The 18,030-nt window shown below is 43.5% G+C and overlaps 1 protein-coding gene and 1 long non-coding RNA gene across 2 annotated transcripts; both read left to right on the top strand.

Annotated features, from left to right (window-relative positions):
* The first annotated feature begins 7,105 nt into the window (after positions 1–7,105).
* Positions 7,106–11,444, top strand: LOC111846636 (lymphocyte function-associated antigen 3-like). Its single transcript, XM_023817039.2, has 4 exons — positions 7,106–7,300; positions 9,673–9,969; positions 10,095–10,340; positions 10,429–11,444. Exons 1-4 carry the CDS (start codon positions 7,240–7,242, stop codon positions 10,494–10,496), a joined length of 672 nt encoding a protein of 223 aa, XP_023672807.1. The 5' UTR covers positions 7,106–7,239; the 3' UTR covers positions 10,497–11,444.
* Positions 11,445–15,342: 3,898 nt separating this feature from the next.
* LOC140578602 (uncharacterized) lies at positions 15,343–17,731 on the top strand. The gene is made up of 3 exons (XR_011982852.1): positions 15,343–15,847; positions 16,474–16,553; positions 17,229–17,731. It is a non-coding gene; the product is annotated as an uncharacterized lncRNA (long non-coding RNA).
* The last annotated feature ends 299 nt before the right edge of the window (positions 17,732–18,030 follow it).

Here is an 18,030-nt window from a genome sequence, read left to right as displayed (position 1 = left end):
ATTAGTCATGAAAAAGTAAAAAAAAAAAAAATCACAAGATTAAAAACATAAAACAATGCAAAACGCTTATTCCAAACACCAGGAACATCTCTTAATACAGATGAGAGCAGGTTCCTGCCGATATCCTCTTAACGATGCACATCACTGTGGGTCCATGCAGATTATTAAAGTGCTGCGGCATGTAACTGGCTGCCAAATAGTACTTATATGAAAGGATCTACATTACTGTGAGTAATACAGACACTCAAGGAGCAACTGAGCCAGTCATGCAAAGGTTTGACATGAAAGCTAGACATGGACCACAAAGAGGAGCAGTTATGGTGAGGAGACAGCATGAAAAAGGCAGAGATGGCCAAACATGAATCCACAATGGTGAAAAATAGCAAACAGTGATCTCCATTGTTTTTCTGCAGGTGTGATCAAGCCACAGATGAGGGCACATGAGGGACTACCAAAACGAAAGCAAATGAAAACAAAAGCAAAACAAAAGCAAACGAAAACCGAAAAGTCGTCAAAATGTAAATTGCAAAACAATACAAATGTATAAATTTTGTTCATTTATTTTTTTGTATTTGTTTTTGGGGAACCCCTCCTAGAGCCGACACCTTGCCCTGGTGGAGGGGTTTGCGTGTTCCAGTGATTCCAGGAGCTAAGTTGCCCGGGGCTTTATGCCCCTGGTAGGGTCACCCAAGGCAAACAGGTCCTGGGTGAGGAACCCGACGAAGTGCGGCTCAAAAGACCCCTTATGAAGAAAAACAATATGGAAACACGTTTTCCCTTGGGTCACCGGGGCCCCCCCCGGGAGCCAGGCCTGGGGGTGGGGCTCGATGGCGAGCGCCTGGTGGCCAGGCCTATACCCATGGGGCCTGGTCGGGCACAGCCCGAACAAGGCACGTGGGTCCCCCCTCCAGTGGGCTCACCACCCATAGGAGGGGCCATAGGGGTTGGGTGCATTGTGAGCTGAGCAGTGGCCAAAGGCGGGGAATTTGGCGGTCCGATCCTCGGCTGCAGAAGCTAGCTCTTGGGACATGGAATGTCACATCTCTGATGGGGAAGGAGCCTGAGCTGGTTCGTGAGGTTGTGAAGTTCCGGCTAGACATAGTCGGGCTCACCTCGACACACAGCTTGGGCTCTGGAACCAGTCTCCTCGAAGGGGGTTGGACCCTCTTCCACTCTGGAGTTGCCTGCGGGGAGAGGCGCAGAGTGGGGGTGGGTGTACTTATTGCCCCCTGGCTGGGCGCCTGTACATTGGGGTTTACCGCAGTGGACGAGAGGGTAGCATCCCTTCGCCTTTGGGTGGGGGGATGGGTTCTGACTGTTGTTTGCGCTTATGCGCCGAGCGGCAGTTCAGAGTACCCACCCTTTTTAGAGTACCTGGAAGGGGTGTTGGAGAGAACTCATTCTGGGAACTCTCTTGTTCTGCTGGGGGACTTCAATGCTCACGTGGGCAATGACAGTGAGACCTGGAGTGGCGTGATTGGGAGGAATGGCCCCCCCAATCTGAACCCAAGTGGTGTTCTGTTGTTGGACTTCTGTGCTCGTCACGGATTGTCCTTAATGAACACCATGTTCAGGCATAAGGGTGTTCATATGTGCACTTGGCACCAGGACACCCTAGGCCGCAGCTCGATGATTGACTTTGTAGTCGTGTCATCGGACTTGTGGCCGCATGTCTGGGACACTCGGGTGAAGAGAGGGGCGAAGCTGTCAACTGATCACTACCTGGTGGTGGGTTGGTTCCGCTGGTGGGGGAGGAAGCCGGCCAGGCCTGGCAGGCCCAAGCGTATAGTGCGGGTCTGCTGGGAACGTCTGGCGGAATCCCCTGTCAGGAGGAGTTTCAACTCCTACCTCCGGCAGAACTTCTCCCATGTCCCGAGGGAGGCGGGGGACATTGAGTCCGAATGGGCCATGTTTCGCGCCTCCATTGTGGAGGCGGCTGACTGGAGCTGTGGCCGTAAGGTGGTCGGTGCCTGTCACGGCGGCAATCTGCGAACCCGCTGGTGGACGCCAGTGGTGAGGGATGCCGTCAAGCTGAAGAAGGAGTCCTGTGGGACTCCAGAGGCAGCTGACAGGTACCGGCAGGCCAAGCGGGATGCAGTTTCGGCGGTCGCTGAGGCAAAAACTCGGGTTTGGGAGGAGTTTGGTGAGGCTATGGAAAACGACTTCCGGACGGCTTCGAGGCGATTCTGGTCCACCATCTGGCGGCTCCGGGCGGGAAAGCGGTGCAACATCAACACTGTTTATGGTGAGGATGGGGTGCTGCTGACCTCAACCCGGGACGTTTTGGGTCAGTGGAGGGAGTACTTCGATGACCTCCTCAATCCCACCGACACGCCTTCCAATGTGGAAGCAGAGTATGGGGACTTGGGTGTGGACTCCCCTATCTCGGGGGCGGAGGTCGCTGAGGTGGTTAAAAAGCTCCTCGGTGGCCAGGCCCCGGGGGTGGATGAGATCCGCCCGGAGTTCCTTAAGGCTCTGGATGCTGTGGGGCTGTCCTGGTTGACACGCATCTGCAGCATCGCGTGGACATTGAGGGCAGTGCCTATGGACTGGCAGACTGGGGTGGTGGTCCCCCTCTTTAAGAAGGGGGACCACAGGGTGTGCTCCAACTATAGGGGGATCACACTCCTCAGCCTCCCTGGTAAGGTCTATTCGGGGGTTCTGGAGAGGAGGGTCTGTCGGATTGTTGAACCTCAGATTCAGGAGGAGCAGTGTGGTTTTCGCCCCGGCCGTGGAACAGTGGACCAGCTCTATACTCTCCGCAGGGTTCTGGAGGGTTCATGGGAGTTTGCCCAACCGGTCTACATGTGTTTTGTGGACTTGGAGAAGGCATTCGACCGTGTCCCTTGGGGAGTCCTGTGGGGGGTGCTCCGGGAGTATGGGGTGCCAGGCTTCCTTTTAAGGGCTGTTCAGTCCCTGTATGACTGGTGCCAGAGTCTGGTCTGCATGGGCGGCAATAAGTCGGACTGAGGGTTCCGGTGAGGGTTGGACTCTGTCAGGGCTGCCCTTTGTCACCGATTCTGTTCATAGTTTAGTGACCTCAGGATTAGGTCTCTGCTTTTTGCGGATGATGTGGTTCTGTTGGCCTCATCGGACCGTGACCTTCAGCTCTCGCTGGGACAGTTCGCCGCTGAGTGTGAAGCGGCTGGGATGAGAATCAGCACCTCCAAATCCGAGACCATGGTCCTCAGCCAGAAAAGGGTAGAATGCTCTCTCCGGGTCGGGGATGGGGTCCTTCCCCAAGTGGAGGAGTTTAAGTATCTCGGGGTCTTGTTCACGAGTGGGGGGATGATGAAGCGGGAGATCGACAGGCGGATCGTATTTATTTTTGGGGAACTCTATACTTTCTAATACATTCTTCGTGAAACTTTGCACAATCAAATTGTGGTTGAGGGCCTTTTAACTACCAAAGTTTACATGATGGTCGATGTCATGATGACTCAGTATGTGGCTCCTGAGAGGCGTCAATTATAAAATTCCCCACCCTGATTTCACTGGAGCTAAACTGCAATATTACCATGGTGCTTAGCAGAGGTGGATAATTCAGGTCCAGAAAGTAAAAATCCAGTCCCAGATTTTGTTTCAATCTACCAGTTCAGTTCTCTCTGACTGTGACTCTTTATGCTGAATTGGTTGGTCGAAACAAATCTTGGTCTGGATTTTATCTGTATAAATTATGAATAATGGATTTCCTCTTGGTATTATATTGGACTTTTCTGTAAGATGAAGTTACATTTTGATACGAGTTGAAGAAATACCAAAATGTTGGGTTTATACTTTTGTTTTATGTGTTTTTAAAATCTTTAGTCAGTTTAAAAAACTGCACTTTATTCTTTTTATCAGTATTTACTTGTGAGTTTTGCCTGCTAATATTATCCTTATTTGTTCATTTTTGGTAACATTTTACTTGAGGGGGTACTTGTTCCTTCATAGTTCATCAGTAATTCACAAAGGTTTACAGAATTAACAGATATTGTACAAAATATAGTAACTGCTTGAGATAGATGCATCACAATTCATTAAGGATGAATAAACATGAGATCTTTATGTAACTAAGACTTAGTTATGTATTAACCAACCACAGACTAAGACCTTAATAGTTAATACTATATTATTTGTGTCCCTCAAGTAATGTGTTTCCTCATCTCTTATCTGTTGGAAAAGCCGTGTCCGCAAACGGGATGCCGACGCGCATGCGCTTGGATCAGCGTTAGGAGCGTCGCTTGAGTTTTCAGCGGTGGTTTTCCGATTGTGCCGCACCGGATCATCCTACGCAGCGCCGAAGGATCCTGGCCAGTTATTCACCATACTCAGCGTTGCAGGATTGCGTGAGCAGTGCGGTCAACCGCTAAGTTATTAGCGTGTAAATTATGAGGATATCTGCTACCGATCGATTGTATTGGAGGCAGATTCTCTGTATTCTGCGTTCGTTGTTGTAATCGTGTATCTTGTAGGCCTGTTAAATTTTGTTTTGTTAGTTCTCGGTAGACTGCGAAATGTTTAGGAGAGAAGGAATAACACTGTAATAAACCTACAATTGCGTCGGAGGCTGTACGGGGAGAATAGACCACCACAAGGCTTCAACTACAATTACAAAGAATTTTATTCAGTACAATTCATGCAGCGGCCCGTCGGGTCGGGTCGGGTCGGGTCTGGGTTCACAAAGGGTTCGGCCCCGCTGTCTCCCCGAAGCAAACCAACCCTTCCAAAAGTGTTAACCCACATTACCACACAGTGAATCCCGCACCACACAGCATCCCTATTAGGGCACAGCACACCAATAGCACTGCAATCCACAATAATCCCCACACTTCTGGCACAGGCAAGCGTTACAGGACCAGTACCGCCTCTATAGTCCCGCCCCGACCCCTAGCGGGCTACGCTGCTTACTTTAAAAGACACAAAACAAACATACAAGGACAAGATTAAAACACAGCATCCTCCCCGAGGCTCAAGACTCTCCCCCGGGGAAGGAACGTTCACACAGGTCCGTAGTCTAAGACACCACGCTGAAAGGGAATTACACCGCCGCTCCGTCACTATGGGGAGGCCGCTATTCACCTCTATCAAACACCCCAGACTAAGCAGCGATCATGCACTCCTAACCCCCCCGTCCTAATTGTCCTCCCCCTACCACACTGGGACCTGTCCCTGCAGCCCGTTATCTGGCTTCACTGCCGGCAGCCCTACACGGCATACGAGCGGCACCTCCCTCCCAGAACCAACGACTGCTGTGCCTAACAAAAATCTCTCGAGCGCGGCTCTCTCTCCCTCTCTTAACCCCACATCCCTAACAACCCTGGTGTAGCCACTTAATTAACCTTCCACGCCAATTCCTCCCCCTCCACACACACACACACACACACCACATTATTATAATACATTAAGCGAGGGTAGTAGTATTACTGTTACGTATTCGGTATGTACCGAGGTTAACCAGTAGATGGTAGTACTGTTATATGATTAATGATTAGAGATCGTATAAAGTGGTTGTATTTGTGTTATTTAGCTGAACATGTCTCCATGTTCTTATTGTTTTAGTTATTTATAGCCTATAATTTTATTTCCTTCTTTAGACCACATGCACACCCTGTCTACAACTTAGTCATTGCACCTGTAACAGCTAATGGCCAGTCTGTGTTAACTCTAGTGCAATACTGTACTACTTAATTGAATGCAGTAAAGTTTGGAACTGCATCTGCCTTCCTTGTTGTTCTTACCCACGCCACCAGAGAGGTGCCACCTTACCGGTACTTTCCTCATACAGTCATAGTTTCTAACACTTTAATATTATCGTTTCCTTTTTACAGTTTTTACCCCACATCCATCACACTTCTGAACTCGCAGCACCAAGTAGGCTACACATATTTATGTGTATTTACACCACTTGAGACACTCTACATCTGTGAAATTGCTCACCCACCAACTTACCAGCACTTTATTGTTTGTGTGTGTGTGTGTACATATATTTGGCCAGTTTCCCAGTCAAGGATTAAGCCTAAGCCTAGACTAGCTTTGAGTTTCAATGGTGAATTTCCATTGATACTGCAATTTAGTCCAAGACTAGGCTTAATCCTTGTTTGGGAAACTGACCCATAGTGTCTGTACATATTTTATTCTCCGATTCTGTCATGCCCCGATCGTCCGCTCCCTCCGTATGCCACGCCCCCTCATTAACCCTGTGTGGATTCCCCGTGTTTACCAGCTGTTCCTGATCGTTGTCATTAGTCCATTGTATTTAGTCCGCGTTTGCTTTTGTTTCCCTAGTCCGGTCATTGTTATGTCAGCCCGTTTGTTACTTGCTCCTTTTGTGTCGTTGCTTCCAATAAACCCCGTATTCGCCCTGACTTTTTTGCGTCCTGCGCCTTGTCTACCTTCCGTGCGTCGTCCCAGCGTGACAGATTCGATTTTATGCCTCAGATTCAATTTAATTGTAGGCTTAAGTATATCGTTCATCTTCTGGCGCGGTACAAATTAAATCTCATTGTACTTAAATGAAACATCTTTATCTCATCTTAAACTGAGAAATTTCAACAGGTGCTAGTAGTTTTTTTCTCATAAGAAGGATGATATCGAGACTGGGTCAGCATTCACACATTAAATTATGACATGAAAACAGAACCATGATACAGCTATATGTGGCTAACCCATGTACATACCACGTAATAAGCCTAAAAGGGATAGAAGAACGCTCAAAATGGATGGGCTTCATAGGGTTAAAACTTTCTGTACACACCTTGAAATTATTTACCTAGCTGTTTTTACCATTTAGGCCTACCAATTTGAGCCCTCAACACATTTCCTATTTTTTTACGTATTTATTGCACTATACAGACCATTGCAATGTCTTCACGATCTACCCCAAAACCAGTGTGCGAAATACCCGTCAATATTCAGGGGGGGGGGGGTCCCAATATCTCTCTTGTTGCGCAATACCGATCTTGATACAATTTTGCTTTTGAGGTTTTCAGGGAGTCTCATGGGTTAATCGGGGATGTATTTCGCACACTGCCCAAAACGTAAAGCGCAACTGATATTTTTGTCCAAATCCATTTTGCTGTTTTGCGCCCTGCATCGGCGGAAAGCGCGAAAAAAAGTTTTTGCTGGTTTCCTAGTCCCTCCCCAGAATTTATTGTACGTTCTCCATTTTCTGTTTGTTCTCAGTTTCTATATCGAAGAAAAGGCGTGTAGTCCTGATATTATCGGGTATTCATAGTGGTATATGTAGTAAAACAGATAATGTATTTCCAGGCTCTCATTTTAACTGCCCTTGTGTGCTGCATCAGAGATCTTTGTGATGGTAAGTTCATTATATTACCTAAGAGGGCAAATATCCTGTTGCTATGTGTCATATTTCTATGTTACTGTCACGTTCAGGCGCGGTGCGCAGAACGGGAAAGTGGGAGAGAGACACGTAGGATTCGGGAATACGGGTTTTAATGGAGACGGGGAGTAGGGACAGGCAACACAACACCAAGAGATTTCAATGACGGATCTAGGGAGACAGACTGAACGCGGACGTAAATACACAGGACTAATCGAAACAGTGTTGCCAACTATTTTCAATGGAAAGTAGCTAAAGTCTGCTCGAAAAGTCGCCAAATGACGATAGATGACGTCATGCGTATATTTGCATATTAATGGAGCAATTACGTCGCATTTGCATTCTGCGTGTTTTCCCTAATCCTTCCTCACGTGTCCAATATAAAACTATCAATTACGTTACATATTTTCTGTCAGACAACATTTATATTATACGTATATATGGTTTTTTATGTGTATATGAGTTTAATAAGTTTAATGAAGTTTATCGTTGTGTATGAGTAAGTAGAATCACGTACAGTCAATCAGATGTAGCTCAGTAAACGATCTCAGACGAGTTCAGAAACTGGAATGAACTTAAGCTCTGTAACAGTGAGTAATATACACTCACCTAAAGGATTATTAGGAACACCATACTAATACAATGTTTGACCCCCTTTCGCCTTCAGAACTGCCTTAATTCTACGTGGCATTGATTCAACAAGGTGCTGAAAGCATTCTTTAGAAATGTTGGCCCATATTGATAGGATAGCATCTTGCAGTTGATGGAGATTTGTGGGATGCACATCCATGGCACGAAGCTCCCATTCCACCACATCCCAAAGATGCTCTATTGGGATGAGATCTGGTGACTGTGGGGGCCATTTTAGTACAGTGAACTCATTGTCATGTTCAAGAAACCAATTTGAAATGATTCGACGTTTGTGACATGGTGCATTATCCTGCTGGAAGTAGCCATCAGAGGATGGGTACATGGTGGTCATAAAGGGATGGACATGGTCAGAAACAATGCTCAGGTAGGCCGTGGCATTTAAACGATGCCCAATTGGCACTAAGGGGCCTAAAGTGTGCCAAGAAAACATCCCCCACACCATTACACCACCACCACCAGCCTGCACAGTGGTAACAAGGCATGATGGATCCATGTTCTCATTCTGTTTACGCCAAATTCTGACTCTACCATTTGAATGTCTCAACAGAAATCGAGACTCATCAGACCAGCCAACATTTTTTCAGTCTTCAACTGTCTAATTTTGGTGCAAATTGTAGCCTCTTTTTCCTATTTGTAGTGGAGATGAGTGGTACCCGGTGGGGTCTTCTGCTGTTGTAGCCCATCCGCCTCAAGGTTGTGCGTGTTGTGGCTTCACAAATGCTTTGCTGCATACCTCGGTTGTAATGAGTGGTTATTTCAGTCAAAGTTGCTCTTCTATCAGCTTGAATCAGTCGGCCCATTCTCCTCTGACTTCTAGCATCAACAAGGCATTTTCGCCCACAGGATTGCCGCATACTGGATGTTTTTCCCTTTGCACACCATTCTTTGTAAACCCTAGAAATGGTTGTGCGTGAAAATCCCAGTAACTGAGCAGATTGTGAAATACTCAGACCGGCCCGTCTGGCACCAACAACCATGCCACGCTCAAAATTGCTTAAATCACCTTTCTTTCCCATTCTGACATTCAGTTTGGAGTTCAGGAGATTGTCCTGACCAGGACCACACCCCTAAATGCATTGAAGCAACTGCCATGTGATTGGTTGATTAGATAATTGCATTAATGAGAAATTGAACAGGTGTTCCTAATAATCCTTTAGGTGAGTGTATATATTTACTGGTACCCCACTGAACACTAAAAGTAGCAGCCCCTGGCAGCATAAACCGACATGTAAAAAACTGCTACCCCCATTTAAAGTATAGGACAGTTATTCTGGTAGCATAAATCTTTAGACTAATGTCGATTCAAAAGTATGGGTAGGATTTTTTGGCAAAAAACAAAAATCACCAGATATAACTGAAAATTGTTTCTATATAAGGTAGCAAATTCTGGGAAAAAATGTCAGACAATTTTTGAATTTCCACCTACCTGAAATCAATATCCCTAAATAGGGATGTCTGTAGCGCTGTTATTTATTAGCTTAAACTTAAGCGCTTTCACTATTCACTTTAAAATCTGATTTTCTGTGGCACTCGTTGTACTGTTTGGTACACTTTGACCCGATCATTTCATGAAGACTTGCTGCACTTGTTTAGACATCATGTATCATCTGTTTGCTACTCATGCAGGGAAAAAGGTTTCATGAAAACTTGTTTAATTTGTGCAAACATCTTGTATAATGTCTTTGCTACCCATGCAGGGAGGGAGGTGAAAGAGATTTTTGGAAAAGTAGGAGGAGAAGTTACACTGAAGCCCACTGTGAACCAGCCCATCTCCAGCATCACATGGAAAAGTGGCCTGACCAAAGCAGCAGAGTGGGAAACAGGTCAATCAGAGCCTGATTATTATACCATATGTAATTCAGGATCAAGGTGTCAACTGGATCATACAACTGGGGAGCTTAAAATTATGCATTTAAAGCCGAATGAAAAACTGGATTTATCTGCTGAGATCAATGGAATGGCAGCTCAGTCATTTTTTACAGTGATTGCACTTGGTAAGTAAGATTATTATTCTAGGTCAGTTTTATTCTGTATACTTGTCCATATTTCAGTAATCAGTTTTGCGTATCTTGGTGTTTTTAGCATTTTCATTTAATTGTGTCTTTACACCGATCTACAGAACCAGTGTCCAAACCCAGTGTCAGGAAAACCTGCAACGATACCCAGTGTACTTTGGTCTGTGAGGGAAAGTACACCACATATACCAAGTACTCCTGGAAGGAGAACAATAAGACGATAGCAGAAGATACCACAACGCTCCATGTTGAGAAGAGTAATAAGCTGGATAAAAGCTACACATGTGTGTTCAGTAACCCTGTGAGTACGGCGGAGAGTGACCCTGTCAAGGAAGTGGAATTATTTCCAGGTCAGTCACTCAGAAATACTCTTATATTTTAGTTTTATTGTACTATATGGTGTTCATGTACTGAAGTAACATTGTATCTGTTCCTTAGGTGGCTTCATAGGTGGGATCATCACAGGTGTCGTTTCAGCATTTTTGTATATTTTGAATATTTTGTAGGTTTTTCATGATAGACATTGTTGTTCCTAGAGGTGTCTTCCAACAGTAACCATGACTTTCAGAATTTTTTTTTTTAAACTATGGAAAGAATGTGATCATTTGCAAAATTATACTAAATCTACCTATTGTCATGCATTAAAATACATTTATGATTTTTTTCCCCCATTGGTAACATTTTTGTAGGTGTAAATGGATTTTTATTTTCAATTTGTTATAGAAAAGCTTTCACAATGGCATGAATTGCAATTTTCTCTCATTAGTACAAACTTCCTATTATATTAGTTTTCCAAAGGAGAAAAATACATGTGGTGTAGGGACTAGTTTGCTGTGCCTGCAGACGTCTTCCTATTAACACGATAACTGAAAAAGTCTTTGACTTACCCATAGAAAGGTTTACTTGTCCTGTTTTCTGCATTTTAGAAAATGCGTCGACATCAATATTTTAAATCGACTCTTTTTTTTTTTTTATTTTAATAAAATTATCTTTAAGATTTCTAAAACATTTCAGTTCATTATAACAAATATTTTCCTTTAATATCACTGCGTAATTATGGAAGTACTTGACATTATCACAAAACAAAAAGGTGGTTTTACACTGTGCAGTGTGATGGCAAACCACAGCGGCATTAGCACTGTGCATGAGCACCTGAAGAGGAACCGCACAGGCGCTGTTCTGGATGATGGCCGGACCGCTAGAGTAGACGGAACCACCCTCAGTGCAGTCAATTCATGTTCATTAAATTAACATTAGAATGGGAATATTATGGAATTATTTTGGAATATTATTTGGTACTACATAACGTAGAATATAAGTATTATGATATTATTAAAAACTATGCCAAATATGCATGATGTAATCTTTACAATGTAAACATTATAATGTAATCAACACAATGTAATCAATTCAGTATGTATTTGCACACACACCTGCAGGGTGTCCAGCCTTGGCTGTAACCTCGCTGTTGCAATAAAGACTGAATCTGAAGATTTACACAAGCGGCTCCTGACTCCTGATTGTGGGGGAAGAAAAAAACCACAACATTTTCCTTTAATACCACTGCGTAATTATGGAAGTACTTCACATTATCACAAAACCCTCAGTCAGTCGTGCCCTCAGTCGACCGGTCTTTATGCCGGATGCATTCACTGGTGTAAACCGGCAATGGTCAGATTGGGTAGAACAATTTGAGATGGCTGCAGTGGTTAATGGGTGGGATGAAGAAGTTAAGTTAAAGTTTATGTCTCTCTTACTTTCGGGTAAGGCACGAGAAGTCTATACGGAGCTGCCCCCCGCAGGCTCGCACTACCTAAGGGGCTTTAATGGGGGCCATGCAGGCATGCATGGAACCCAGTGGGCATACTGATTGGTATCGTGCAGAATTTTCATCTCGCACTCGTTTACCTCAAGAATCAGACAGTGAATTTGGCACAGCTTTGCGAAGGCTTGTTATGCGAGCTTACCCACTGGTTGATTATGCTACTCAAGATATGTTGGCACGGGACCATTTTGTGGTTACTGTGGGGGCTGGAGACTTGCGTATTCAGCTGTGTAGTGCCAAACCCTCCACTTTGGAGGATGCCATCAGTCTTGCAACTGAAATCGAATCTATTAGACAGTTGGAGGGACATGCTGGTCCTTCGGCAGCACAGGTACGTGGTATAAGTGGGTCAGGGTGGAACAAGGATCAGATGGAGACATTGTTGGGGGTGGTGGAGGGTTTGCGACAGGAGGTGCAGGACCTGCGTGCAGAAGTGGTTACATTAAAGGCCCATGAGAGTCCCCCTACTGTTGGGTGGGAGCACAATTCCTTTGCAGTCGTCCCGGGTAGCAGTATCTCAGGCACGTCGGTCGGAGCGAATGGTGTGTTGGGAGTGTGGCTGTGACAGGCACTTAAAAAAGGATTGTCCCTATGTGTCGGGAAACTTCCGAGGGCGGGCACGGTAGGTCGTGTGCCCGCCCTGAAGCAGGAAGGCCCTGAGGTAGAAATCCCTCTAATGGTGAGTCTGTGTGGTCAAGGGCTGTATATAGGTGCCCAGGTTGGGGGGATTGAGGCATATTTATTGATTGATATGGGGGCTCAGGTTTCAGTAGTGCCAAGGAGTTTTTGGGAGTCTGCCACAGGGGGGAGACAGGGGTTGGTGCCCGATGTTGGCGCCGTGGCTGTAGTGAATGGGGCTGAGGTTAAAATCTTGGGCAAATGATGTACTGTGTGTCAATTTGAGTCTTTAGCCTTGGTGGTGGAATTTTTAGTGACTGATGGGGATATGCAAGATCCGTTACTGGGAAACGACTTTTTAACCCAATATGGGGCAGTGATTGATGTAAAGGGGCAGTGTTGTCAGGTAATGGGGAAGATGGTGCCCCTAGTGGCACATGCCTCTAGTAAACAGCCCTGGATAGTGACTCTGAGTACTGATGTTACGGTCCCCCCACGGAGTGAGGTGGTTATCCCGGGGACAGTCAAAGTGGTTTCTGCCCACCCCCTAGTGGAGATGCTGGAACCTGCTCCATTACTAGCCAGCCGACATGATGTTTTGGTGGCACGGGTTGTCTGTGGTGTAACCCAAGGAGCTGTACCTGTAAGAGTGATTAACGTGACCGAAGAGTAAACTTCGGCGGGGAATGAAAGTGGGTTCATTGGTTACAGACATTGAAGTGGGTCAGACAGCTGTCCACACAGAGGGTGGGGGGCCCGAGCGGTGGTGGACGGGTGAGGAACTTTTCCAACATCTAGGCTTGGATAAAAAGGGACTCAGTTTTGTAAAATCTTGTGCAGTTCAGGCAATGTTACATCGACGTGCAGATGTTTTCAGCATGGGAGAGGCTGATTTGGGTAGAACGCAGCTGGCGATGCACACGATTAACACTGGGGAGGCCCGCCCTATTAAAATGCCGGCTTGGCGAGTCCCTTAACATTTACAGAGAGAAGTGGATGATCAGATAAAGCAGATGTTGGAGGCTGATGTTGTTCAGCCGTCCCGTAGTCCATGGGCAGCGCCGATTGTACCTGCGCGAAAGAAGGATGGGGGGCTGCGGCTTTGTGTTGATTATCGGTAACTAAATGAGGTCACCTGTAAAGACTCCTATCCATTGACGATGCACTGGATAGTTTGTCTAATGCATCATGGTTCTCTACATTAGACCTTGCCAGTGGTTATTGGGTGGAGATGCACCCACGGGATAAACCAAAGACTGCATTTGTTACACGACAGGGCTTGTATGAATTTAATGTGCTCAGCTTTGGTTTATGTAATGCCCCCTCGACATTCCAGCAGCTGATGGACTTAGTCCTTGCTGACCTACACACAGAAAAATAATGGTTCTTTAGAAGTCTGTGTGGTTCCACAAAGAACCATAACCAACTAAAGAACCATTTTATGTAGTGGATGGTTCTACGTGTTAGTCATATGGTTCTTTGGGATATTGAAGGGTTCTTAATTCTTATTTGAGTTATTGGATGGTGGTGATGGTGGGGGGGGGGGGGGGGTATAAATTTGCAAAATAATTGTACCTCTCCATAAGCTGCACTGAAAAGGAGAAGATGAAGATTTTTCTGAATTTGTAAATACAACGAAGATCATGAAAGTACGTTTTACAAGAAAATAGTATTGTAGTCTTGCTACTTGAGAATCCCATGTATAATTCAGTATGATACTTTGTGTCGTTTTAATTGTTTTCTTAAAATACATTTTTAATTTTTGTCCGAAATATCAGAGTAAAACCCCTATGGTTTTGTGGCTTCCACAACCTGCGCATGCGGCTGACGAGTCCTGGTAGAGTGCGGCTCGTGCGAGGGGGTTACGAGGTTTTTTCCTCAGAAGACGATCGGGATTTTTTGACAGGCGGAAGACAGTAAGGTATTCATAAAATAAATGTTTTAAATGGGGAAAAATGTTTTGGAATAATTTAACCATCAGAAGGCAATTTAAAATTAACTATGGGGATCGGATAAAAAAAATGTCCCACGAGTAATTTTTTGACATTCCGAACGATTTTACTAATTTGACGATAGGGAGTTTTTTTTTTCGTATGACTACCAATAAGAACTTCAAAGCAGTTGAAGTTTTTTTTTTATTTTATGTGAGGGTCTGTGGCCAATCGTATGGAGGAAATTTATTCCATGATTCAGGGTTTTCTGCTTTAAACGCTCAATTGCTGAAGGATTTTTATTTAAAATAAATACTATTAGGGTGATAATCCATATCATCCTGGACACTTAGAGCTACTTCGGGTTATCCATCCATCCATCATCTGAAACCGCTTATCCTATACAGGGTCGCGGGGGGTCCAGAGCCTATCCCGGGCGCAAACTTCGGGTTTTTCCGAAATGCTTTAAAACCGAAAAGCGCCTGTGCTCGACTAATTAGTTAATTTCTTCTTGTGCTTAACTGGTTTGTTTCCTTGATTGAAAGACTATCCAGCCTGTTTCACATTAACATTAAGTAACACATGCATGGTTACAGGAGACTCAGCAAGAATTCAGCGCTCAAGTGAAATCCAGGACCTTTTAATTGAAATAGTAGTTTACAAATCCTGTTCAAGCTCAAAGTATCCGGGATGACATGGATTATTTGGTCACCCGAAATACCATTGTTAGCAAACGGTTAAGATCTACAAATTAGTAAGTTAGTGCAATATGTCCCCAGGACGGAACAGGCAAACCTTGGCTATACAGTAAATAAGAATTAAATTGATTAGGTGAGAACGATCTGTTGTGACTATAGTTTGCAATGTAACCAATTAGGTTTTGTTTAGAGCCCTACCACTGAGTTTGATGGGTGACTATAACTGATAATTTTAATGGTTGTTGGTATCATTTAAATAATTTAAATTATAATTTTACAAATATATATAAAGGACCAAAGGAGTTGTAAGCACCATATTGCAGCAATAAAGCAGGAGTGCCAAAAGATGAGGCCCAATTTGGACATCATTCGCCAGTGCCTCCAGAGTACAAAGGTACAGAAGATACTACAGTATATTCAACAGCACACCACTGCAGAGGTCTTACAAGAATTCCCCTGCTTTTCTATTCCAGTCTTGGTGAGTTAAGATGTTAATGTGCATCAGTTTAGTACATATGTAATTCTGCACTTTGCATTGAATAGAATAAATTATTTGTCCCATATTTGCTTCAAAACACCAATAGCATTAATTCATTTAAACTGCATGTTTTGTTTCAGCTGTGTGAAGAAGCATCAGCACTTCCTTAAGATTGATGTGGACAAGCAGGTCATCAAAGGGTTCAATAAGCTGGCAAGCCAGCTTGTGTCCATGGCACCTGAAAGCAACCTGAAGAGGCTTTGCCTGCAGTCTGTTGATGAGAGCCAGACTGATACTGAACGAAATGGTAAGCTACACAAGTCTCTTATAATACACTGAAAGACTAAATCAGATAGGAGGATAGTTAAATCTACCAGAGTACAATATTTCTCATCGTATCTGAAAGAACTGTTGCTAGTCTAAGGTAGTCTGTTTAACCCTATTAATTAGGTCATCAGCCCTCCTTCCACTTACTTTTGTTGTCTAAGTGCCAAGTCAAGTTAATCAAATTCATGGTCTTACGATCAAGTACACCTTAAATTAGATAGTGAAGAATACGTGTGGGTTAACTGTACAGACGCTGTTGTTGTTAACGGGGCTTCATGTTAAATAATAAGCAACAGCAGCAGAATAAATAATGCAAATTTTTTTCCATTGCACCTTACTTTTAGGTCATTAAGCCTCATGAAGCTATTATAATTAATTGTTTTAGGTAATTCTACCACATTGTATTACAAGTATTTGTGGTTTATATCCAGTGTTTTCCTTTTGATGGTAGTATGTAATTAGGATAAGAAGTTCCCCTTATTTATTTCAGATTTCACTTAATCTGTTTTAGGTCTTTAAGCCACATTCATTTCAGATTGGTATGAGTGTTTCAAAACTTTGCCGAATCAAATTTGTGAGTTTTGTTAAATTATTTGTGATTTACAGGCCAATTGGTGAATGCAGCTATACTCCTCCTACCATCCATCTTCAAGGAAAATACACCCCAGCTGTTTGTAATAGATAAGGTTAGTCATTTTGTGCTTGTGGTGGACAGTCTTGAATTTGTTCTTTTGAAAATGCGAAATGTGTACTTCAATGTTTTGCCTGATATTAGATTTTTATATATGCTGTAGGTTTGGGCAACACGGGAAAGGTTTCATCACATTTTTTTTTTCATGCAGGATCACAACCTATGATCTTATCATGATTCTTTTTTTATGTCAGTTATTAAGACTTTTGCAAGTTACTGAACAGTACAACCAAACAAATTCCCCAACAAAAAAATTGGCCATCTAAGGTAACAAAATCTAAAAAGAAAAAAACACATTATTTAGGTGAACCTTATTTTTGTAAATTTCTGTTTGCATTGTGTCGGTTTTGGAAAATCCAAACAAGTTCCATATTACCAAAGTCAAATTCTTTTTAGAGACAATTGTTGCCCATACTGCTATTTTGCGAGATAGGAAATGTGAATTTAGAAATAATTAGATATTAAGTGCATTTTCAATTACAGGACAAATACCACTGCTATGTCCCACAAAAAAAATACATCTAATGTATTACAGTAAGTAATCTTGTTGTTAACAAACTGGGACTTTGTATGCAACTAAACATAGGAGAAAGCTGTGATTTGTAATTATGATTTGTAAACATGACAGGTTTACAGAATACAGATTTAAGTCCCAAATGTTTTGTTTCAGGAACCGATAAGCCCAACACCTACGATCATCTTGAGCAGCATTGATGGCAAGTCCCTGAGTGACAGCACAGATGTTACTGTCATGATGGATGGTCAAAAAATGACAGCGGACAATGGAGAGACAGACATTTCTTTGGCCATGGCTGTTTTGTTGGCCCTCTATCATGTCTACAGCATTGCATATCCCTGTCAGCTAAAGAAAATGTTTTTATTTTTAGAGATGTTTATTCTGAAGCTTGACACTTTAACAACACGTGTACCAATAGCTGTGCAGAGAGTTGCCAATGCCCTGAATATTTCTTAAAAAGCACATTGTATGATATTAGGACTTTAGTTCAGTTTCTAAATAAATAAAATGGAAAATCAACTTCTATTTGCATTTCTTTCTCGGCTTTACACAATATTGCAATGTTAAATAATAACATTATTAGAAGAACCATTTTTAACTAAAGAACCATTTGAAAAGGGTTCTTTATTGAACCATCTGGGCCCACAAAGAACGTTTTTGAGAAGGGTTCTATAAAGAACCTTTTTCCCTTTAAGTTCTTCAAAGAACCAGAAAAGGTACCTCGAAGAACCATTTTTGATGGTTCTTCGTGGCACTTTTGTGGGTTCCTTAAAGAACATTTAAGGAAATGGTTCTTTAAAGAACCTTGGTTTGAAAGGTTCTTTATGGAACCAAAAATGGTTCTTCTATGGCATCACTCTAAAGAACCATTTTCGGTTCCAGTTAGCACCTTTATTTTTCTGTGTGTACAGTGGTCCACATGTTTGGTGTACCTCGATGACATTATTGTGTTTGG

Source organism: Paramormyrops kingsleyae, chromosome 16 (genome assembly GCF_048594095.1).
Source record: "Paramormyrops kingsleyae isolate MSU_618 chromosome 16, PKINGS_0.4, whole genome shotgun sequence".
Classification (NCBI taxonomy): Eukaryota; Metazoa; Chordata; class Actinopteri; order Osteoglossiformes; family Mormyridae; genus Paramormyrops; species Paramormyrops kingsleyae.
Note: the sequence above shows the minus strand (reverse complement) of the source record. Positions and strands in the feature narration are given on the sequence as shown.

Bases quoted from the DNA above. Each gene is read 5' to 3' on its own strand.
- LOC111846636 (XM_023817039.2), top strand. From the start codon at position 7,240: ATGTATTTCCAGGCTCTCATTTTAACTGCCCTTGTGTGCTGCATCAGA. The intron at 7,301-9,672 runs GTAAGTTCATTA...CTACCCATGCAG, and splicing joins CATCAGAGATCTTTGTGATG to GGAGGGAGGTGAAAGAGATT. The intron at 10,341-10,428 runs GTCAGTCACTCA...TCTGTTCCTTAG, and splicing joins GGAAGTGGAATTATTTCCAG to GTGGCTTCATAGGTGGGATC.